General features: G+C 42.3%; 2 protein-coding genes across 2 annotated transcripts in view; both read right to left on the reverse strand.

Moving 5' to 3' along the window:
- The window catches only part of myo1d (myosin 1D), a 75954-nt gene extending 69781 nt beyond the window's left edge, over positions 1–6173 (reverse strand). Inside the window, exon 1 of the mRNA XM_088323362.1 lies at positions 5658–6173. Within this exon, the coding sequence (XP_088179488.1) occupies positions 5658–5752 (95 nt within the window). The 5' untranslated portion in view covers positions 5753–6173. The remainder of the gene's footprint in view (positions 1–5657) is intronic.
- Positions 6174–7748: 1575 nt separating this feature from the next.
- Positions 7749–23841, reverse strand: part of pdk2a (pyruvate dehydrogenase kinase 2a) — a 28291-nt gene continuing 12198 nt past the window's right edge. Inside the window, exons 6-11 of the mRNA XM_088323587.1 lie at positions 23348–23425; positions 21494–21570; positions 21323–21418; positions 15078–15188; positions 12684–12797; positions 7749–8253 (exon numbers count right to left, since the gene is read on the reverse strand). Of these exons, the coding sequence (XP_088179713.1) occupies positions 8110–8253; positions 12684–12797; positions 15078–15188; positions 21323–21418; positions 21494–21570; positions 23348–23425 (620 nt within the window). The 3' untranslated portion in view covers positions 7749–8109. The remainder of the gene's footprint in view (positions 8254–12683; positions 12798–15077; positions 15189–21322; positions 21419–21493; positions 21571–23347; positions 23426–23841) is intronic.

Here is a 23841-nt window from a genome sequence, read left to right on the forward strand (position 1 = left end):
TTATTCCGAGATCGCAATCGCTCGACTGTGAATCCGAGCGAATCCAGGCCGGCTTTCCGTCTAGATCGACGCCAGACCTGAACCACAATGTCCTCACTATAGGTCTGCAACGATTAGTCGACACTGTTGACAAAAATCGATGAAAAAAACAGCAGTACCTCTACTTACCAATTAAATTTATTCTGGGAATAGCCTTGTAACAGTTCGTAAGTAGAGACGCATTTTAAATGGAAACGCGCTAATCCGTTCTAAGCCCCGCAAAAGAAAAGTATATTTTTTTCAATAAATCATTATTGAGCATCAGAACAAAAACAAATACATTCTTCAATTAGATTACTGCACGATAAACATAATACGAGAGGCACACAGTATGAAAGAACAAAGCATAAAGGAAATCATAAAAAATATTCATTTACTTTTTTCCCCGCGTTTCTTCAAAAACTAAATTTTTCCGACTTTTGACAATCTGTCGAAAATGCGCGAGGCAGAAGTCATCATAATGAGCGATAGCTCGACTTGCTAACACTTTTTTCCGAGTGATTCCATTCCACAAATTCCGAGACTTCATTGGATTTTGCTAAAATGTATTTAATCTGGGCTGATTGAATAAAGGCTGCGTCTTCCTCCCCGCTATTTTGCCGGAAACCCTCCTCCTCACGTCCCTGAACTCTGTGATGGTGACACAAAGAGCATGCTGGGATACTCTGGAAGCAGCTAATAACAGCGCGCACTGTACTGTATTTTTGACTTCATAGCCTGAAACGCCTTTGTAACTAGAGGCAATATTTTTCCATTTAGGTACTTCGGAAACTAAAACATTCGTATGTATTACTAAGTAGAGGTACCAATTCATTGTCGAATATTGTGGTTTTCCCAACAGACTGAGGCATCATGAATATAATCTCTGCAAAGAGCGCTCATGTCCAATAGCTTCTCTGTCTGAAGCCATAAAATAAAAAACAAACGGTTGGTTCAACACCAAATACATAGATCAAAACGTCTTAAATTTGGGATTGTTTTATCCCGTGGAAACGGAGAATAAAAAGACTACATGCTTATTGTGGCTGTAGTAAAATGAAATGCATGCAGTCTGAAGAACAAACGCTAGTTGTTAAAACGCTAAAAACAACCAAGGTCAGTTGTTAAAACCTTTTGATTCGAAAATTGGGTACTCTCTGCCGCCATCTCTTGGCTTAAAGTCATGATCGCAGTCTCATTCATGAGTACGTGCATATCTTATTTATCCTTTTCAAATGATTGGTTTGGTATTTGGACTGTACTTCAAACAAGCATTTCTGTCACAGGCCAGAAACGGACACAGGACACTGGAGATTAAAGGCGATATCGAGTTCGTAATCAAGGTCGGTACCAGGAGGCAGGCAGAACGGGGGTGATCAGGTCCAGAACAAGGTCAGTAACAAAGATCAGGCAGGAAAAGGCTTTAGCAAAAACGGGGTCGGACTAGACGGCTAACTGAGCAGAAGGCAACAGTTTGCAACTATCTGACAGCCTCCCAGAGGAAGCCGGGGGTTTAAAAAGGGAGTGTCCACCAATCAGCTGTCCGGGCTGTTGGCGCCAATCAAGCCGCCGCTGGTGCTCCAAATCGGTAATCACAACAGTTACCTTACTTTTACCATTTATTTGCTACGCTAACAAAAAACTGCAACGATAAACATAAGGTCACTCTCCAACCCCCCCCCCCCCCCCCCCCCCCCCCCCACCCCTCCTACCTATTGTGTTGCAAGTCCTAAAACAGTGTTGGTAAAAGTAAGATGAAAGCAGATAGTCGCACTGGGAAAATATATATAAAGGCTCTTTGAACTGAGGTGGGCATTGTTACCATACTTCATAGGGAAAATATTCAACTGTCAGCTTTTTAAGGACACCTCAAACGATGCACCCCACCTTTACATTATTTTGTCACAGACGTTGTGAATGTACTTCACAAAATGCACATCATATTTGTTGTATTTACAGTTCTACTGCTGCTAAGAGGCCTGTTCTTGGTTTACATAGATGAAAAAATGTTTACATGTGCGGGTTAGTTCTGAGGTCGTGAGATTGAACCTCCTGTGTAGAGTTTGCATGTTCTCTCCGTGCTTGTGTGGGTTTCCTCCAGGCACTCCGGTTTCCTCCCACATTCCAAAAACACGCATTTCAGGTTAATTGGCCGGTTCAAATTGTCCCTAGGTGTGAATGAGCGAGTGAGTTCTCTGTCTTCTATGTGCCCTACTATTGGCTGGCAACCAGTTCAGGGTGTCCCCTGCCCAGAGCCCGAAGATAGTTGGGATGGGCTCCAGCACCCCCGCGACCCTACTGAGGATAAGCAGTGCAGATAACGGACGGATGGTTTCAATAGTTGGTGATTATTGAAATTTCAGGTATGTTAGCCTAGTATTTAAATGATTTTTTTTGTATCACAAGAAGACACAAATATGACACACTGTCCCTTTAAAAAGTATTTCTGAACACATTCAAGCAGAATTCCAACAAATTTGAGATTTTCTGAAAGAGCTACATCAAAGGAAACCGGTCAAAACATCCCTCTCGTGCATAAACAAAGGGTCTTTCCTTTATATTGACATATTTATTTCAGAGTCAGGTATTTATTTATATTTAGCGGTGCAGATAATGGATGGATGGATGGATGATTTTAATTCATTATTTATTTGCCTGTCCTTGAAAAACTGACAGAGGTTTATTTATGGATTTATGTCCCTACTGTCCGAGCACTGCGCCTAATTGGTTTTAGATTTTCATTTTGGTACAAATATGCTATAAGTTCAACCACACATTTATTTTTAGTCATACCCATTTGTGTTGATTATCATTTTCCACATAATTAAATTAGTTTCATGCTATATTTCAGAAAAAAATTAAGAATCATCTTATTATTCGACTAATCCTTTCAATAGTCGGTGACTAGTCGACTATTAAAACGATTGATAGTTGCAGCCCTAATCCTCACTCATAAAATAAAACTAAACGGTTGTGCCCTCGGGGTCTCTCACATATATGACGGGAATAGGGCGGGGGGGAGAAAATGGGAAGCGGTCCCGCTTGGTGACGCCCAGAGCAAATAACAATCTGCACACGCCATCTCCGGCCCGAGCTTAGGGAAAAACCAGCAGACAGAAACTATCGGGCGGGAAAATGAGGCCCAGAGTTGGCCCTGCTATCCGTCTGGCTACTGTGCACGCTGCCTGGGAAAACACCGTCAAGCTATGCTTAAGAGATCAACGAGCCGGGTATAAATCTCGGTATGGTTTCCTGCATGACGATTGGCAATTGTCGGGGTATCTGATGAAAATGTCTTTCCATACACTTCTCGGATGCTTTTGCATAGGATAGGAAAGCCCGGTAGACTATTGGAAAGAAAATACAACCAAAAGAGAGAACTGAGAGCTTCTGTGGGAGGGGGCCGTCACCACCAAAACTTGTCTTACATTAAAGTGATTTATTGCGTTTGGAAGGGAGTAGAGACATCCATTCTTATTCTACTTAATTGAAATGTTATGATGGTGCAATGGCAGGGCAGCTTTAGTTTATTGTACATTTTGCATGTAATGTGCAAAATTATTACATAATTGAATTGTCTGGACCAGAACGGAGACAGGACCCACTTGCGTTACAATTCTCTCAGTGTTATTGGAGAAAAGGAAAGGGTTGCACCCACGATCCGGTGATCGCTGGGCGCTGGAAGCAGGTCGCTCTGAACGCGGAAGTGGCGAGCGATAGCGGTGTCGGGAACGGAAAAACGGGTCAGTAGCCGGGACAGGAGAGCAAAAGCGTGGTCGGGGTCGAAAACGAGTTGAAAGCCAGGAAAGGAGAGGAGACGTGGTCAGGATCAAAAAACGGGTCGGAGCCGGGGAACGGACGGGAGCAAAAAACAGGTGGGAGTCAGGGTCGAAAAAGGCTTGCCTAGAGTAAACTGAGGTTCGCAGACGGACTGACAAACGAGAACAGATAGGAGTGGGTTTGAATAGGGACAGAGAGCCAATCAGAGTCCGAGGCAGTTGGCGCCAAAGGAGCGGGGCACAGGTGTGTCACATCAGTAATCATGACATGAATTAAACATAATACATTTTTAAAAAGTTTAAAAATATGGTAGGAAAGATATTTTAAAACAAAATGTAGTTTGTTGAAATTGCAAAAATTGTACACTACAAGAAGAGTTATGTATGATTTATTTAGAATATTATGCTAGCGTTACTCCTGATAAAGAACAGATATTTTTGCAAGGTTGCTGTAATAACACTTGGTAAAAAAACAACACACACTGAGTTAAAAGTGGGGTGCATTGTTTGAAAGTTCAATATTTTATTATAAGCATATTTAGCATCTTTGTTTAATTTGGTCTTAAAATAGAATGCATTTACAATGCACTGTAACACTTTTATATTGTTAGTTTCAAACCATTCCTTTTTAGAGTTTGCCTTACGTTTAGGGCCTTGACCTGTTGGAAGGTGAACGGACCTGCACCCCATTCTCTGTATTTAGTTCCATACATTTTTCCATCAACACTAACGATCTTCCAGGTTGCTGCTGAAGAAAAGCAACCCAAGAGCATGATGCTGCCACCACCATGCTTGACAGTGGGGATAGTGTTTCAGGCCGATGAGCAGTGTTACTCTCACGCCAAACATAACGCTTTGCATCCCGCGCAAGAAGTCCAAATAAACCCAAAGTACTTTCTCTATGCACTGAATAAAGTGTGGCTCTTATTGAAGAAAAAAAAATCTAAATATTTGAGTCAAAAAGGTTCACAACTTCTCCTCTATGGAGATGTTAGAAATGTACAAAAATGATAAATAATGATAAATAATGTTACTTAAAGCACCAATGGGGATTATTTGACTAGTAGATCTGACAACCATGGCGGGGAACTAATGGGTATCCACTGTGTAAAAGAGATGCAAATTTCTCAACTTATGTTTTCTTCTATTGAAAAAAAAATTGGTATTAATCAGTTTCATGCTCTATTGGAGAAAAAATGAAGAATTATTTGATTATTCGACTAATGGTTTCAATAGGCACGGCGGCGCAGTGGTTAGCGCGCGTGCGACACAGTTCTGAGGTCATGAAACCAAACCTCCTGTGTGGAGTTTGCATGTTCTCCCCGTGCTCGCGTGGGTTTTCCGGGCACTCCGGTTTCCTCCCACGTTCCAAAAACATGCATGTCAGGTTAATCGGCCGGTCCAAATTGTCCCTAGTTGTGAATGAGCGAGCGAATTGTCTGTCCCTGTGTGCCCTGCGACTGGCTGGCAACCGGTTCAGGGTGTCCCCTGCCCATTGCCCGAAGATAGCTAGGATGGGCTCCAGCACCCCCGCGACCCTACTGAGGATAAGCGGTGCAGATAACTAACGGACGGATGGTTTCAATAGCCGGTGATTATTGAAAGTTCAGGTATGTTTGCTTAGTATTCAAATGAACGAAACATGACACAGTGTCCCTTTAAAAAGTATTTCTAAACACATTCAAGAAAAAATCCTACAAATTTGAGATTCTCTACAAGAGCTACATCAAAGGAAACCGGTCAAAACGTCCCTCTCGTACATAAACATCAAAGGGTCCTTCCTTTATGACGTCACAGTCCCACTCCTCCACCCACAAACTTTGGTTCGGGGTTGAGGTGAGCACCTGTTGCTCCGCTTACCTGAGCTTCAGGTTGGCCATGAAGTCCTCCATGGAGACATTGTCCAGAAGAACAAAGTCGGCCATGCCGAACTCCAGGCTCTCGTGTTCGGCCATCACGCTCGCCTTGAGGTTCCCTTTCTCGAAGCTCCAACGTCTCGTCCGCAGGTGAGCTCGTCACTCCTCAACCAAGACTTTCTTCTCGCTCATTTCCAAGCGAAACCAGTGACCGAGGTTCTCATTTCTTCGAGTTAACTCTCCACCGACGCGTTAACGTCAAGTCACAATCGCATCCTTGTCCCGTCACCGCCAAACACAATCTCCCCAGCCGGACCTCCTCGTGTACGGCCCTGGAGACTCGCTCAGCCAATAGAAACGCGGATTGCTCACCTCAAGCCACGCCCCTTACATTGAAACTTTGTTTTCTTCTTCTCTTTTTTAACGACGTTCTTTTCTATAAACGAGCATTCCCAGTGCACGCTTCATTCTTTGGCGATGAGTCAAAAGTGGACGGCGCCGATTTCAGTGGGAGGAGGAATGACAACGTTTGCCTGTGACCATAGAAGGAAAAAAGTGGGATTTTCCTTCTGACTTTCAGCAAACATCATAGAAAAAAAGTACCGGGTCAGCGACTAACCTGTTGCTTCGTCAATGCTGGTGCAATGGCGCCACCGAGTGGATAAAAGATAAAAGTGTTTCAAAATTATAAAAGACAGGCATCTAGTGTCTCTCCAACGTCATTACAGCTGTAAATAATCAAATCGAGTCAATCGAGAAGTCACTGTACAGACTACTATGACACCATCCATCCATTATCTGCACCGTTTATCCTCAGTAGGGTTGCGGGGGTGTTGGAGCCCATTCCAGCCATCTCCGAGCAGTGGGCAGGGGACACCTTGAACTGCACCTATTAGATATGCTAATAAAAGACAAAAGAAACTAAATATGAATAAAACGATGACTCACAACACGTGGTAAGCTTTCTCTCCTGGCTTTGATCTCCGGCAAATCGAACATAAAATGCGACAGAAACAAAATGTAAATAAATCCAAACAGCTTGCCAACATCATTTTTGCCGTTCCATGTATTCTGCTACTCCCCAAGCCTGCACAAAATTTAGTCATTTAATTCATATTTAGTTTCTTTTGTCTTTTATTAGCATATTTGCTATTGGAGTAATCCAAAAGTAATTGAAAGTAATCCAGTTAAAGTAACCCTACCCAACACTGCCCGTTCACATATTACATTTGGTCGAAAGGCATGCTGTTCTGGCCCGCCCAAAATGAAATGCGCATTATCCATTATCCCCAGTTGACTATTGCTGAGAGCAGAGGTTGGCATAGGACTTTATTTTATTTTAGTTTGGGCAACTTAAGCGTGCCATTGTCGCCCGCCTGAAACGAACTGGACTGTTATGGCCGCAATCCACTATCCTCAGTTTGTTATGCAGAGAGCGTAAGCAGAGGAAGCAAAATTATGCCATGCGTGACTGCTCTTCTTTTTTGGTCTTTCCGCCTAAAATCAAGAACATCATACAGCTGTGATCGAAAATAAAATAAGAAAAGTTTTGTGAACAAAAACTCAAAATTATTTTATTTTTTGGTTCAAAATGACTCATTTCAGTCATCTGGAGAGCCGCTGCTACTCCGCATTGAGAGGAGCCAGTTGAGGTGGCTCGGGCATCTGATAAGGATGCCTCCTGGACGCCTCCCTCGGTAGGTGTTCCGGACATGTTTGATAATGACTTAGTTGCCACACTTGGGATTGCTGTTGCTCACTGTTGTTTCAAGCGCTGCTCACCGACTTTGTGTGAACGCTCAGACCCCTGCAAAATTAGAGGGAACATTGGATGGATGTATGTCTTTTCAGTGTGCAGTGTGTCGGTATATCTTCTGTGACGTCGAGCAAGGACTTATTTTGCATAATGTACGTTCTTCCAAGTGTCCATCTGCCGAGCTCCTGAGGAGTTCTCCTCGGTCCACGCTCAAAAAGATACCGACGACCCGGAGGAGGAGACGACCATCTGCGGTCACGCTCGAGATGACATTTACGCGCCTTCGCGCTTACTCACCGCAGTGTGTGTATGTTGCATCCACAGGAATCACAACCCTCGCACTTTTCTCCAAACTGCTCACTTTTATCTTCTTAGAAAAGCAACAATCACCCATGCGAGAGCTAATGGGTCGTCCTATTTATCAATTCCAACCTCATAATATTTATCATATTTACAGTATTTACAAACACTTCAAGCTGAAAATAAAATTATTTAAAAAAAAAAAAAATTCAAAAAGACGATTAAATGGACACAACAAGGCACGGTCTGTTAAAAGCTGATGATGACGAGGGCACCATGAGGAAAATGCCCTAGAGAATGACAACAAGTCTTTTGTGGATGATCCTTTGATTATGGAGAATTCAGGTGCTGGTGATGATGATTTGAAATAGTCTTTCTGAGTTTGAGGGGTTTTTGAGCGTCACTTAGCCACCTTGTAGTTGCTCAAGTCCAAAGGTTCCCTACTTGGGATGCACCAGTCGTCCGCTTCCTGGCTCACTTTGTAGTTCCTCAGCGCCGTCTTGTTGTATACCGGTAGCCTCTCGATGGAGTCCGTGGACAGCGCCTGAGACCGGAAAAAACGTAGAATTAAAGATTTGTGTTTTAGCGACTGATGGTAAGATCTTAAGCCCGACTTTACGTTTAAGTTCAGGCCGGGGTTCCCTCTCGCTGCCTTTTTGAATTTGTATTTTTAAATTATCCGCCCGTCATTGTTCCTCGTTTCTTTTTCGTTGTGTGTTGCGAGTTGGATTCAGTCCCCCTGCCCCCCTTCAGTCCTCCCTCTCGTGCAACGCAGCCCGTCTCGCCACGCTTTGAAAACTAGCGCATTGTTCTACTTCAAAAGCTAGCACTGTCCGAAAATGTACGTTTTCTTTTCTAAAAAAGACCAACAACATAATTTTCTGCAGCAAAAAAATAAACATTCCTTCTACACTAATAATAAGCATCTCCTACGCTACAAATCAGCGTTGTGATCTTTTATGATGAAAGCAACCGCTCTCTCCTTCGACCAAAATCAGCATCATTGTCTTCTTCTGCGCCAAAAATTAGCATCCACTTGTTCCTTGCAAAAAGCTAGCCCCCTCTTGTTTTCTTCAACAAAAGCTAGTGACGTTTTCTTCTATGCTGAAAACGAGCAAAGTCGTTTCATGGTGTCATACTCAACACTAGTGGTTCCCAAAGTGGGCGGTACCGCCCCCCTGGGGGCGGTGGAAAGACCTTGTGGGGCGGTGAGGATGAAGGGGGCTGTAGGGGGGCGGCAGTCCGAAGTCGAAGTCAGAAGTTTGAAGGTTTGTTTGAGGATTTGTACACAACACGTTAGGGCTGCACGATTAACCGAAATCGAATCGACATCGCGATGTGACGTAGTTCGATTGTAAAACCTCAAAGCATTGCGTATTTTTTCAAGGTTTTGTAGTGAGTGATGGAGTTTTGGCCAATCAGAATTGTTACTGTTTGAGTTTTAAAAGCGCTGACCAATCAGAGGCAACTTTTAATAATGGCACAAGAAACATAGTCCCAGAGTCAACAAACGAGAAGGAAACGAAGCTTGCACTGAAGAAGGGCGGTACATCACTTGTTTGGACCTATTTTGGTTTTGACGAAGCTGACGTGGAACAGAAGAAAACGCCCGTTGCAGAATTTGCTTACGCGTCGTTGCTAAGTCCATAGGAAAAACAAGTCATTTGTACCAGCACCTTAAAAATTCCCACATTAAAATACACGGCATGTCAAAGGATTACAAAGGATTTTCAAAAGCTGACCATGCGCCTTATAATACAGTGCGCCTTATATATGGTTTGAACAATTTTATTGGCACTTTTACACATTCACAATTTCATTATATCATATTCTAACAATATGGATCAATATTAAGTCACAAAGTCTTGCAACTAAGGCAAGCAGCCGCCGACTAGATTTTCCCCCGAAGGCTCACATGGGCTAAAGGGGCGAAACAAAGCCTGCTATTGGCCGAAAAAGATGAATGTGAATCACACGTTGGGTTGCACTACGGCACAGAGAAAACATTTTTTGCTATTCTGTATATGTAAATATTTTACTCTCCTGGATTTACTACACTCACGGTTGTAAGAAGACCATGGTTACGTATCATTATTGAACGTGATGGCTGCAAGTTGACTTTGGTGAGCTATGCGGCTTTATATTTTCCCGGTATCTTGTTTCAGAGTGATATCGATGTTTCTGTGATGAGTCTATTTTTATACTCAATTCAATTCAAAGTGTTTATTGTCATATGCACAGTAAAGAACCCCGTTTCCCTGCACAATAAAATTCTTACTTTGCTGTCCACACAGTTGCCAGCAAAAAATTAAATGGAAACTAAGAAATGTTTGGCATTTCTTGAATCCCAAGACTTTAACCTTCCGAATGATATTTGGAACGGTGCGTTTGAGTGATTGGTGACATGGTACAGACACTGTTTCCGTACATGTCTGAGACACGTATTTGCTTCCTTGCAAGCTTTCGGAATGTTAAGGGGGTAATAAGTTTGACGGAACTATCTGACTGTTTTGTTCACGTTCCCATTGTAGCGCCTTATAATCCGGTGCGCCCTATGTATGGAAAATATAGGACCAAAAACTATTTTTGTGGGGTGCGATCTATAACCCGGTGCGCCTTATAGTGCGGAAAATACGGTAAAAGGAATTCTAGCCTGCAAAAGTTGCTCTACACTGAAATGTTTTTTGTGAGTTTTCTATGAGTCGCCTGTGCCAAATGATATCGTCATGATTATCTGAATTATCTAGAATTATCATCAGTACCACCAAAAGCTAGCATTTACTCTTTCGCCAAAAACGATTGTCTACCATCTACTGTGTCAAAAACGAGCTTTGTCTTGTTTTACGCCAAAAGCTAGCATCGTCGTTTTCTATACCAAAAATTAGCTACATTATCCTCTGCGCTGAAAGCTAGCGTCTTCAAACAGTACTCTAAAAGCTAGTGCCTTAATCTTCGGTGATGGGTGTTCTGCTTCGAATTTTAGCTCTGTCTTGTTCTGTTCTCAAATCTAGTGCTATCTTCCTTTATGACAAAAAAATTGTGATTTCTTTCTTTGCCGAAATGTTTGCTTTTGGGGACATTAATAAGCTGTAGAGTTCCTAAGTCCGGGTGCTTACGGTCCGGGAAATGTGAAGCTATAATGTGGCCGTTGAAGGATTTTATACATTTGACGATAAGAGATTTTATGAGATTGAATACAAGTTACATTTATTAAGTGCAATGAAGATTTTCACTGAGTGGGCTTCAGGTCACGCTGTTCCAAATGCGGAATGTTTTGGCTGGGGAATTTTGATAACAGGACTCTGACGGGGGACGGCAGGCGATGTTCTGAGTTTTTCCAGACATCGAGGCGAGGGGGTGGACCCCACGTGCGGGCTTCCCTGGCACGCCCATGGGATGAGCCGGCACCCCGGCTTGCGGAAAAACCTGGGCCGAGAGAAGATGCAGGGAGATCGAGAGAGGAGGCTCGACAGAGACTCGAGTGACACTAATTCGGCCATATTCGATGGAGTTCACTTAGTTCAATTGTTTAAGAAATTAAATCTGCCCTTGTGTGGAAATGCCGGTCTCTTGTCCATCTTTTCCTTCAAGAAACGAGCGCGCATTGTTAGGTGAATGTAGGTTGTGTTTGGTCAATGGAGTCAGATAACTAATTTGAACAATTTGGTAACCGGTACATTTTAATATTTTATTTCCTAACACCGTTTACATGTGCATGTGTGTTACATAGCCTAGATGGTAAGGCGCCCGCTTTGAGACTGGGAGGTTCGGGTTCGCGCCCCGGCCGAGTCATTCCTAAGACTTAAAAAGTGGTCGGCGGCGCCCTCTCTTGGCTGCGGCTGCATCGGGTCAGATGCAATCGACATTTCGTTCTGTGTACATTGTTACACAGAATGACAATACAAGGAAATTATTATTATTATTATTATTCAAAGCGGCGCTGCCACGAGCGGCTGCCTTTTCCAGCAGCTGCCCTATTGTTTTATTGTCTGCTCCTATCTTCGTTTTTTTTTCTTTCCGTTTTGACAACTACACTATGGATTACTTCTATCCTATGGACATGGGTTTTAGCGCACAAAAATGCGTCTAATAAAGGAATCAACTCCTTGCCCTGAATAATTCTCGTGCCGGCGTGATGAAGGGGCCTATCGTGGAAGAAGAGCCGGAGCTAGCTAAGCGGCTAGCGGCGTTATAAGTCTTCGGTACCATCCGTAATCATGGTAAATGCGAACTCACGACCAAATAAGATCATCGAGTGCTGGTGGAAAACATCGAAGCGCACAGGGAGCGCAGTTGCTGTGTTTTGCGGAAACGTGGCTCACGTTTAGCAGTCCGGACGCTAACGTGTAGCCACCCGGAGCTACCCGGCTTCAACGCCGCTAAACAGAGACACGAAAGCCGGGGGGAATCGGAGAGGAGGCGGACTTGCTAACACGAGGTGGTGTATCCCTGGATTTTCACAAAGAAAAGATTTCCATCTGCCGCAGGGATGTCGAACTTTTGGACTAGCGTGACGTCATCCACTCCGCTACAAGCACCCCTAGGGCATCATGTTAATCTGTTAATAAACAACGGGGTAGACTGCTGGAAGTGTGAATTTCCCTACGGGGATGAATAAAGTATCTATCTATCTATTTATCTACTGTATATGGTTTCACAGTAGTATTGGTTCTCTGAGTGAAACCACTACACCGTGATAATCTGAAGCAATGATTCCCATTGATATCAAGTAGAATTCCACTAATCTGTTTGGAATCCTCCAAAACACATTTTGTATTTTAATGTAATCTGACTCTAAATAGGATTAGTCCTTTTTCCATTTGCTGAACCCAAAAACATCAGACCGGGTTTAACTTTGAAGGCTCCTTAATCTTTCAGTCTGAAAACTGGATCAAAGTGGCATTAAATCTTGAAAATCGTCAGCAATAAAAGCAAGCAGATCACTAGTTTTTTTTGCACACAGGTTCTTCTTACCTTCAAGTAGATGACTGCGTCGGTCCCGTGACCCTCCATGGAGTACAGCTGCAGGTCGCCTTGGAAGTATTTGGCGTAGAGTCGCGAGATGGGAAGGCCGTAGCCAAAACCAGCCTGCGCACAAAGATATGAGATTAAAGGTATTCCCAAACAGAATTTTGGTCACAAAATGGCACAAAATGAGTAGTGTTCCCCAGGTGAAAAGCTAACCCATCTGGCTTGTTTGCAGTTGAGCTGTGACATCATAGAAGGAACACGACACTTTCAAAATGGCGAATCCCATTAACACACCGTGTGAGGCAGCGATTGTAGTGAACAGCGCTCATTCCTGGTGGAATTGGAACTTTGCTTACACTGTTGCTGGGGGCCTTGAGACCGTTTTGTCCGAATTGCGTGCTTCGACTTCCAAAAGCTGCGAAGGGGTACGTTTGCTGCAGTTACAGCGTGCGTTCCTCTTTTGCCTTTGCCTTCTTTTAGGTAGGCGATTGTGGCTTTTTCTTTGGAGTTTACGCAGCATGTGTTGCGGTTGGTATCATTTTGTCCGGAGAGTCCCCGTTAGCGTTGGAGCTGCCGACGGCTTTCCTGTTTTGTTTTCCGCTCGGAACTCTTTGGATGCTCACCAATAACATCATAGGTGCCGCCGCGAGCGGCAGCCTTTCCAGCAGCTCCGTGTTATTTCACTTTTTTTGTGATTTATTGTTTTAAGTGTCTGCTTCTATCTTCGGTGTTTTTCGTCCTGTTTGACAGCTACACTTTGGATTACTTTCTATCCTATCGTTATAGGTTTTAACGCACAAAAATGCATTTATTCGAGGAACAACTCCTTGCTCTGAAGAATTCTCGCGCCAGCACTAAGGCTAAGCGGCTAGCGGCGTTATAAGCCTCCGTTATCGTCCGTAATCATGGTAAATGTGAACTCTCTACCAAATAAGACCGACGAACTGGCTGTGCTGGCGAAAAACATCAAAGCGTACAGGGAGTGCAGTTTGCTGTGTTTTACTAAAATGTGGCTCACGTCTACCATCCCGGACGCTAACGTGGAGCTACCCGGAGCTACCCGGCTTCAGCGCTGTTAGACAGAGACACGAAAGCCTGCGGGAAGCGGAGAGGAGGGGGACTCGCTATCTACGTGGACACGAGGTGGTGTAACCCTGGGCATGTAAACACAAAAATTTCCATCTGCCGCAGGGACGTCGAACTTTTGGACTAGCGTGTGACGTCATTAACTTCGCTGTTGCTAAACTACAACACAGCACCCCGAGGCGATCCTGTTAATCTGTTACTAAACAACAAAAGGATACTGCTGGAAGTGTGAATTTCTTTACGGGGATGAATAAAGCATCTATCTAACTATCTATCTATCTATCTATCTATGTGTTCTTTGACTGGCTACTTTGACGTGAGCGCTGGTTTTGCCGTGACTGTTGGTTTATTCCTGGGCAGTTATCTGTTTGTCGCCGTTGCCACTTTTCGTGGTTGGTTCCCACTTCCCAGCCGAGCTGCCAACTGTGTTTTTTTTAGTCAGCCAGCCTAGTGGTTTTTGCCAAGGCTCTCCCTTTGTTGTCCCATTACTGCAGTGTTATCCAACCATATTGTTGCCAAGGTACATTTTTTTCATTCAGAAATCTTGAGACACACCAAATTTTATAAAAAATAATGAATAATGTTTTTTTTTTAGCTTAAATTATTTTGTTGCTAAATGGATACAGGTTCAGCACGGGGGAGCAGTGGTTAGCACGTGTGCGGCACAGTTCTGAGGTCATGAGATCGAACCTTCCTGTGTGGAGTTTGCATGTTCTCCCCGTGCTTGCGTGTGTTTCTTCCGGGCACTTTGGTTTCCTCCCACATTCCAAAAACATGCATGTCAGGTTAATTGGCCTAACCAAATAGTCCCTAGGTGTGAATGAGCGAGTGTGTTGTCTGTCTCTGTGTGCCCTGCGATTGGCTGGCAACCAGTTCAGGGTGTCCCCTGCCCACTGCCCGCTGATAGCTGGGATGGGCTCCAGCACCCCCGTGACCTTACTGAGGATAAGCGGTGCAGATGATAAATGGTTGGATGGATACAGGTTTTTTAATACACAATGTTTAGTCATCGTGTCTCAGCAGGTAATACAGGATATTCATATTGGTTTATTTCTGCTGTCATTTAGGATTTGACTCTATTTTCAACCTGTTTTTGAAGTTTTACCCGCTATTATTTCCTCGAAAAATAACCCAAAAATTTGTAAAATGAGCACTAATGATCCACAAATGAACATTTTTTACGACGTTCTAACTTTTTAAAAGTAAAAATAATCATTAAATTGAGCAAAATACACGTTTCGCATGTACCTTTAACCACCATTGTTGGCCTTAGATGTCAAATATTTATTTGAAGATTCGTCGTAGACTCACCAGAGGCGGACGGGAGCGTTCTCCCATCTGTGGCGCGGGAGCGGTGGAATACATGTAGCTGAAGAGGTTGTCGATCCGACGGAAGGGAACGCCACCGCCCTTGTCGCTCACCTGAAAAACAGAAGAATACCTCAACAACAAGCAAGTTAGGGAAGGTTACTTTAAAAATGTAATCGGATACAGTTACTAATTACCTGTAGAAGAATGTAATCAGTTGCCTAATCCGAATACAATCCTGTTAAAGTAGTGTCACTTGATTACGATGATTACTTACGACCAATCGATTTACGAAAAACAGTAGATACGATCTTTTTCCGGGATGTCGAAAAGTATCCAGACATTGCTGTAAGTTAGATTTTGTATTGTGCAGAACAGGACATTACTGTAGAGCTTTTTTCCACCACTACCGGCGTGTGGCGCTGTGAAAGCTCACCCAGCATCCACCCGAAGAAGAAATCCGCTTCCTCTTACTCGTTTGTGTGTAAACATTCTATTCTGTATTTCCAGCGCGCTAAGAACTTTGACATGTTTATTGTTTAATATCTCGCGCATCCATTCAATATGATTGGTGTAAAGTGTGAAGAAGAGGCGAGCCGTTTCTTTTGAAATAAAAGTGCAATAAGAAAGATTGATGCGGTTGAGAAAATGGTCGGATCGCTTTTTTTCGGCCACTTTTTACGTTCTTTCCCGTCTCCATCTGCCGATTAAGAAAACGCCTAACTTTTGAAGCCCATCTTCCAAAAGTAATTCAAACTTAACTTTATTTATCTTTTATAAAGCATTATTTTATGAAATGTTTATTTTTTAGTACAAAACAATACAGGTTACTCATATAAACCTTAAACATACATTTCATACAAAATATAGCACTGAAGCAACCAACTAACAACTTAAACTTACGAACAATTATCCGGAACCCATCTTGTCCGTATGTAGGGCAGCGTCTGTACTTTCGATTACTTTTGGATCATTCCGATACCAAACACGCTAATTAAAAACAAAATAAATTAAATATTTTAAAAAAATAATTGTATTTAAGATAAACGATTTATGTAACCTTAAAAACGAAATAGAGGAAACCAAGATCAGGTAGTGTCTTGTAGGCCGACAAATAAGTACTCACGTTCTAACCACGTAGTATAGTGTATTGAGAAAAATAAAACTTTCCCATGATGGATAAGATATACTTTGTTTTAGTTCACATTAAAAAAAACATCAAGAAGCTAATATTGTTATAAACACTCAAAGTGTTCACTTTCTAAATTTTCAACACACTCCGGGGACTTCTTGTCATCGTTCTCTGTCTCTTTAGTATCAGGAATTGAAATAGAGAATTCATTTATGAGTGCGTTATTTATATGTAAATGTAAGACACATGTAAAGGAGTATGTGAATGAATGGAGGCATTCAATTATTTTCCCAGTATCTTGTTTCAGACTGATCTTGATGTTTCTGCGATGAGTCTATTTTTAAATTCAATTCAATTCAATGTCTTTATTGTCATATGCACAGTAAAGAACCACGTTTCCCTGTCCAATGAAACTCTTACTTTGCTGTCCACACAGTTGCCAGCGAAAAAGAAAATAGAAACTAAGAAATGGTTGACATTTCCTGAATCCCAAGAGTTGAACCTTCCTAATGATATGTGGAATGACGCATTTGAGTGATTGGTGACATGGTGCAGTCCGTATGTGTCTGAGACACGTATTTGCTTCTTTGCGAGCCGTCGAAATGTTAAGGGGTTAATAAGTTTGACTGAACTATCTGACTGTTTTGTTGACGTTCCCACAGTAGTGCCTTATAGTCTGGTGCGCCTTATGTGTGGAAAATATAGGACAAAAACCAAATTTTTTTTATGGTGCCTTATAACCCGATGCGCCCTATAGTGCAAAAAATACGTTCCTTTTTTGGTATTCTGATTACGTTATCGTATTCCTTTACTTCCCAAGCCTGACAATAAGTCTTTCTATGATGCCTATTTTTGCACCAAATGCATAATTGCACAAACCCTTACGGTACCAACTGTATTACGATACCAAACCGTATGTAACACCCTATGTGCCGACATTTATTGTGTAAATATTGTGAAAATTATAACTTATCATCCTTGTTTTATAACCTTATCTTCTCTGTTCCTTTATCTTCTTGGCTTTTTTACCTCACTGTGAATTTGTGAATCTGGAGTGTCATGCCCAATTTCGTTGTCACAATATGTTAACCCATTTTGTAACAATGAAAATAAAGGTATATTCTATTCTATTCTATTCTCTTTGTAACAGTTGAAGAGGATATATACTTGTGGTGAAAGGGAGAAAACTGCTGCAGATTACGCAACCAAAGCGAGTAAGTAGCGGGAGCCAAACTCTTTCAACATTTGAAACGAGAAGAGAAGCAAATGCCGCCGCTCAGTACGCCACTTCCGAGAAAATGAAAGGAAGTCAGAAAATTCACTGTTACAAAGAAACGAATGGTCAACAATACTGAGTATTGAAAATACAAATACACCCACGATTCACAGCGATAAGCGCTATTTATCTATAACTTTTCACAGTTGAGCATGCTTTTTTAACCTAGAAATACTTTTTTCCTCTATGCCGCAGAGAATTTTAATTTGTATGCTGGAATTGTTTTATGTAACCAGGCGTGGTTGAAGCCTTTTGTTGCTGACTGGTTTAGTTGGCTTGCCAAAAAAATTGGATCAGGACTTGGGCCAAGACCAGGCCTGTTTATATGTGGACTTTTACAAGGACAAAGGTTTACTTTGTGTGAAAGGAGCAGGGCATTTTCTTGTTGTTTTCATTACTCCTAAAGAAAAAATATAATATAAATATAATATATAATAAATAGGATGGAGGAAAAGCAGTAAAAAAAAAATTAGCACAAAATAAAAAAAAATTTGAGAGAAAAATGATTTAAAAAGCATCCACGCCATTTGCCGCATATGATAAAAAAATATTTACAAAAAGAAAAACAAAATCAGGAAAAATAGTGATCTTCCCACTCTGATTTGATCGTACTTTAACAATTGTTTTTAAACTATGATTCCATTTGAACGTATTTTTTAAATGGAAAATGTTGTAATGTTGAGCTTCAGTCCAGTTTTCTTTTTTGTAAAACAAGAAATACACTGTTTACTCATGAAAAACAAGACCAAAATCTTATGAAATTAAATAATAATGACATTTTGAAACAAGAAATAAACACTAACATAAATATAGTAAGAACCCGAACTGACGGTGGACCCAGACGCGTTATGTTTTCACAGAGGCAGACGGCAGACGGGATCGAAACCGGACAGGACAGCCAGGATCGATACCAGATACAGGATACACGAGGAAATATTGGACAGGACGGGACAGACAGGATCGATACCGGATACTGGAGCAAGATACCGGACAGGACGGGACAGACGGGATCGATACCAGATACTGGATACAACAGCAAGATACCGGACAGGATGGGACAGACGGGATCGGTACCGGATACTGGATACCGGACAGGAAGGACGGGAACGATACCGGATACTTGATCCTGGAGTAAGCTACCAGACAGCACAGGACAGACGGGATTGATACCGGATACTGGATACACGAGCAAGATACTGGGCAGGACGGGACAGACTGGATCAATACCGGATACTGGATACAGGAGCAAGATACCGGACAGGACGGGACATACGGGATCGATACCGGAGTCAAAATGCTTGCCTTGCGAGTGCAGAGGTTCGTTGACGGACTGACCAGGAGTGAATGAAAGCACTGAGTTTAAATAGGAGGGGAGCCAATCAGGCAACGAACAGCAGCTGGCGCCAAACGAACGGGCCCAGGTGAGGGCAATGGGCAATCGTGACATTATATATATATTTATATATATATATATATATTATGTATGGCTAAACTTGATAAAAACAAAGAAAATGGTGATAATTAAATGATAAAAAAAATTATCAAAAATATAATAAAAAATTGAAACATAGAAATTATACATATAATAATAATAAAATAATTTTAAATATATTTAAAAACAACATAATTCTCAATGGAGAAAATTAAAATAATGATCACTAGCCATACAAAGATTAAAAAACAAAATTAGATTACAAAAGGATACATTGAAACGATTAGTCAAAATATACGTAGCAGGTTTGATTTCCGGCTCCTCCCGTGTTATATGTCAAAGTGTGCTCGGGCAAGACAATGTATCCCTTATGCCCTCGATAAGCAGGTAGTTGCCTTGCATGGCTGACAACGTTATCAGTGTGTGTGAATGTGTGTGAATGGGTAAGTGTGAAGCACAATGTAAAGCGCTTTGGGAGGTCTTCTGTGACTTGGAAAGCGCTATATAAATGTAGACCATTTACATTTACGTGATTATGAATTCTATTGGATTTTACAGCCGATTGTCAACAAATATTTTGTTTTTCTTTTTGTTATTTATGTGTCGATGTTATTTTCGTGAACATTTAACAGGTTCGAAGTAGCCTAATATAGTGGAGTAAGAGTACAGTTTTTTCTTCACAAATCTACTCAAGTAAAGGCAAAAAGTAGTCATTTAGAAATACTCCTAGAAGTACAAATGGTGCCATACTTACTTAAGTACCGTATTTTCCGCACTATATGGCGCACCATGTTATAAGGCGCACCTTCAATGAATGATATATTTTAAAACTTATGCCATACATAAGACGCACCCCATTATAAGGCGCTATAAGTGCATGCTGGTTTAAGATCAGGTAATTGTGCAATTTTGTAATTGTAATCCTGTGCAGTCCTTCGAGACATTTTTGGGATTAAGGGCTATTTACGGTAAATAAATGTGACGACTTGACTACAGTAGAGAATGTAGTTACTTTATGCAACCTCTAGATGTTGCCACGCTCAAGGGAATGTCAACAAAAAATTCAAAAAGGTCAAACTTTATTAACAAACAAGCTTTCCACAACTCCATTCACTCCCAAAATAAATAAACAGCCGTTTTATTATTTTCTCTGAGGTAAAGCATTTTCGTGACACATCTTTGAACAACATCGACATATCATTTTATTTTTTGTCCATTTAGTCAACACGCAAAGAAAAAAACGTCTGATACTGTTATTTTAAATGAAACGTTAGTGCAATCGCAATAAAGTGACACTCGTAATGTGCAAAAACAACGAGTGCAAAGCAATAACATAATAACTGTAAAATGTAAAACGTAAACACACAAAAGAAAAACAAAGATCACTCTATAAGCTCCTCATCGACGAATCCCTCGAATTCTTCTTCTGCTGTGTTCGAATTGACCATATCTCAGTGAATGGGCCATCCAACACGTCCAGTGTTTTTGTGCCAGCGCTGTTGCCTTCATACGTATAGTTATCGTACTGACACTTCTGCTTGCCGCTCTTTGTTGAACAACCCACTGTTCAAGTGTCTCCTCTAACTCTGGCCATCTTGCTTTATTGCCACGGAAACTTTGTTGAGTTTTCCTTACTTGGCGGAGCTTATCTTCATCCTTTCTCCACTTCCGTACCATCGATTCATTTAAGTTTAACTCTCTCGCTGCCGCTCTATTGCCGTGTTGTGCTGCGTGACTGATCGCTTTGAGTTTAAACTCGGCGTTGTACGCGTGTCTCTTAACAGGAGCCATTTTCTTATACAAATGCACGTATGAAAGAGAATCTCGCTCTCTCTCTCTCTCTCGCTCTCTCTCTCTCTCAAACGTGACATTCTGAATAATTCTGCGTTTGTTTAAGGTAAATTGTGCTTTACATCTTCACCAGTCATAACCCTGGATTCAGACAAATACTGTATTTGTTGAATATGAATTAAGCAGTTTAATGGGGTAGCCATTTTGCCACTTAGTAAACAAATACAACACGAGCCCCGGCAACTACCAATCGTTTAATATTTCCCAGTATGCACAGCGCGAAAAATGGAGTCGGCGGCTGTTTCTCGTAGTTGCGAGACCTTGCGAATTTAATATTGAGCCATATATAAGGCGCACTGTGTTATAAGGCGCATGGTCAGCTTTTGAAAAAAAATAAGACTTTTAGGTGCGCCTTATAGTGCGGAAAATACGGTAAATGTAACGGAGTAAAATGCAACTTGTTACTCCTTACTACTGATTAGAGAATCACTCAAATACATATCTGCTGCAACAAAGAGGCGCTAAAAACAGTTATTCCTTTGATTTATCTTCTGTGTTTTGTCTGTGATTTGTGTTCACTCGTGGCATGAGGGACTCTAACGTATAGTTGTACACACCTTAATGGACATGTCTTCTCCTCCAAGAGACACCAGCACCTGGATGGGGGGCAGATCTCTCTCCTCGTGTGTCTCGATCGTCGCCCTCATGGCGTTCTGCCGACAGACGACATAATATTTAGTCAAAATAAGAAAACTATGGGCGTGTGTGTTTCGTAGGAGTTACTGTACCTTGAAGAGTTCAAACAACATGTGGTACAAATGCGAAGGCACGTAGACGATGCTGATTGGCTGCTGCGTCTTCTTGACTGCAGAGACAATGAAAATCAATCGGCGTTCAAATGGCATCACCCGCTTGCTTGCGCTTTCGACGCTGGATCTATTCCTCGATCTTTTCCGTGCCGCTCGGGTTGCTAATCGGAATGCCGGTGGCCCATCTGGTCCAGGCACTCTCGGTTTTGTCTGCGTTTTGTCTGGCACCTCACCTCGAACCTGTTTGCCATGGGTGACACTACCAGGGGCTTAAAGCCCCCGACAATAAAGGCTCCTAGGAACATTTGTTAAGAACCAGAACAGGATTAGGACCCAAACGCGTGACGTTCTCACACAAGCCTTTTATTTTACGGGAAATGGGGAGTCATGCACGTTAGGCAGCAGTCTGGCCTGAAAGGATAGGAAGCCAGAGACTGACGAGATCGATTCCGATTGCCCGAGTTGATATCAGACAGATGGGGTCGATACCGGACAGGACAGGACAGACAGACAGGATAGATAATGAAACAGGATATCGAAAATAAACAGGACAAACAAGATGGGAACGAAAACTGGAGAGAATAATAAACAGGACCAAAATAGATGGGAACAAAACTGGAAACCGGTATTAAACAGGACAAAACTAAATGGGAACAATACCGGACTGGAAATACATATATATACCACAGCCATATCCCCCTAGTGGGAAGTGGCTAGAGTCATTTCTGACTCTTTCTTTGGGAGATTGATTCAGAGGAGGGGATTCCCAGCCCCCTCGCTCAACCCAACTGAGGTGTTGGGAGTCATTAGGTGACCAAACGCCCCAATTCCAACCCCTAATGCTGAACGCCAAGCAGGGAGGCAACGGGTACCAATGTTTAAGTCTTAGGTATGACTCAGCCGAGGCTTGAACCACAACCTCCCAGTCTTGGGGCGGGCGCCATACCCCCAAGGCCCCAAGGCTCCAACTGGAAATACCAACAGGAAATAGGACCGAGTCAGAACCCATGTCTTGTGGGGCAGAGGTTCGTTGACGGACTGACAAAGTAAGAGAGAGCGCACTGAGCACTGACGGAAAGCCAATCTGCAGCTGGCGCCACAAGGGCGGGGCCAATTGGGCGCCATGGCAACGGTAACCCAGGATACACTGGAGAGACTCTGGCCTGGGAACGCCTCAGGATCCCGTCGGATGAGCTGGAGGAACTGTCTGGGGATACGGACGTCTGGGCTTCCCTGTTAAGGCTGCTGCCCCTGAAACCCTATCCCGGATAAGCGGAAGATAATGGATGGATGTAACTTCCATTTTCAGTTGCAGGAAGTTTTTCCTGTTACAATTTACATTCATTTCCATGGCCCACCACCATATTTAACATCTAATCATTGCATAATACACATTTCATAGTGCCCTGTTCAGGTGTAGCTTGCACCTGTCATAGGACAATGCCGTACAAACTAATGCCAGCAGCAGTTAATCACAAAGAAAGAAATACAATAGAATAAGCAAATCTACCAGAGAGCGGTGTCCTTTTTAAGCAGACTTGTTGAGAAACACGGCAACAATTTCAAGCATTTCCGAACACCTAATCCAAAATCAAAGTACTTTTCAATCCTTGCGGATACAAAATCAAGATTCAAGCATTTTTAAGGATTTCAAGCACCCGTACAAATAGATATTCTGACAGTTTGCATTCCAGCCTCAGGCGTCAGGCAAAACTAATCGCACTATTACAATCAAGTAATGAGTGTTTACAGCGACAAATTGGTGCATTGACAAAGACGAGGTATTGACGTGCAAACTCCACCCAATCCCTGAGAAAAGAACTTTGTACTCACTGTTAATTTCTTGAAGAGAGAGCGGAGGGGAGCGCAAGTAGTATTCTTCGCACAGCATCTTGGCGCTGTGAAAGGCGTCTGGAAAACAAACCAAACTGTTGATTTTGACATGTATATTTATGTTCTAGTTAGCAAGACAAATCCTAACACTGATGTCTGAAAGTCATATTCTAGTGCATTTCACCCCACCTCAAATCAATTACCGTAAATTCCGGACTATAAGCCGCTACTTTTTTCCCAAATGTTCAGCCCTGCGGCTTATTCAGTGAAGCGGCTGATTTATGGAATTTTTCTAACGGCCACCAGCGGCGCAGGAGTTTAAAAGGTAAGATTAAGACCAGTAGAATATGTGCGCCAAGAAAGACCGCAATCTCTAAATTTTAGCATATATTTTCTGTAAAGTTAAGGCACGTTCCGATACTGAGGAAAAGGCCCTGCGATAGTTAAGAGAAGGGAGTTGAAGACGATCTACCGTGAATTTTACATTTACGGGA

This window comes from Urocampus carinirostris, chromosome 19, assembly GCF_059441175.1.
Source record: "Urocampus carinirostris isolate Australia breed hairy pipefish chromosome 19, RoL_Ucar_1.0, whole genome shotgun sequence".
Taxonomy (NCBI): Eukaryota; Metazoa; Chordata; class Actinopteri; order Syngnathiformes; family Syngnathidae; genus Urocampus; species Urocampus carinirostris.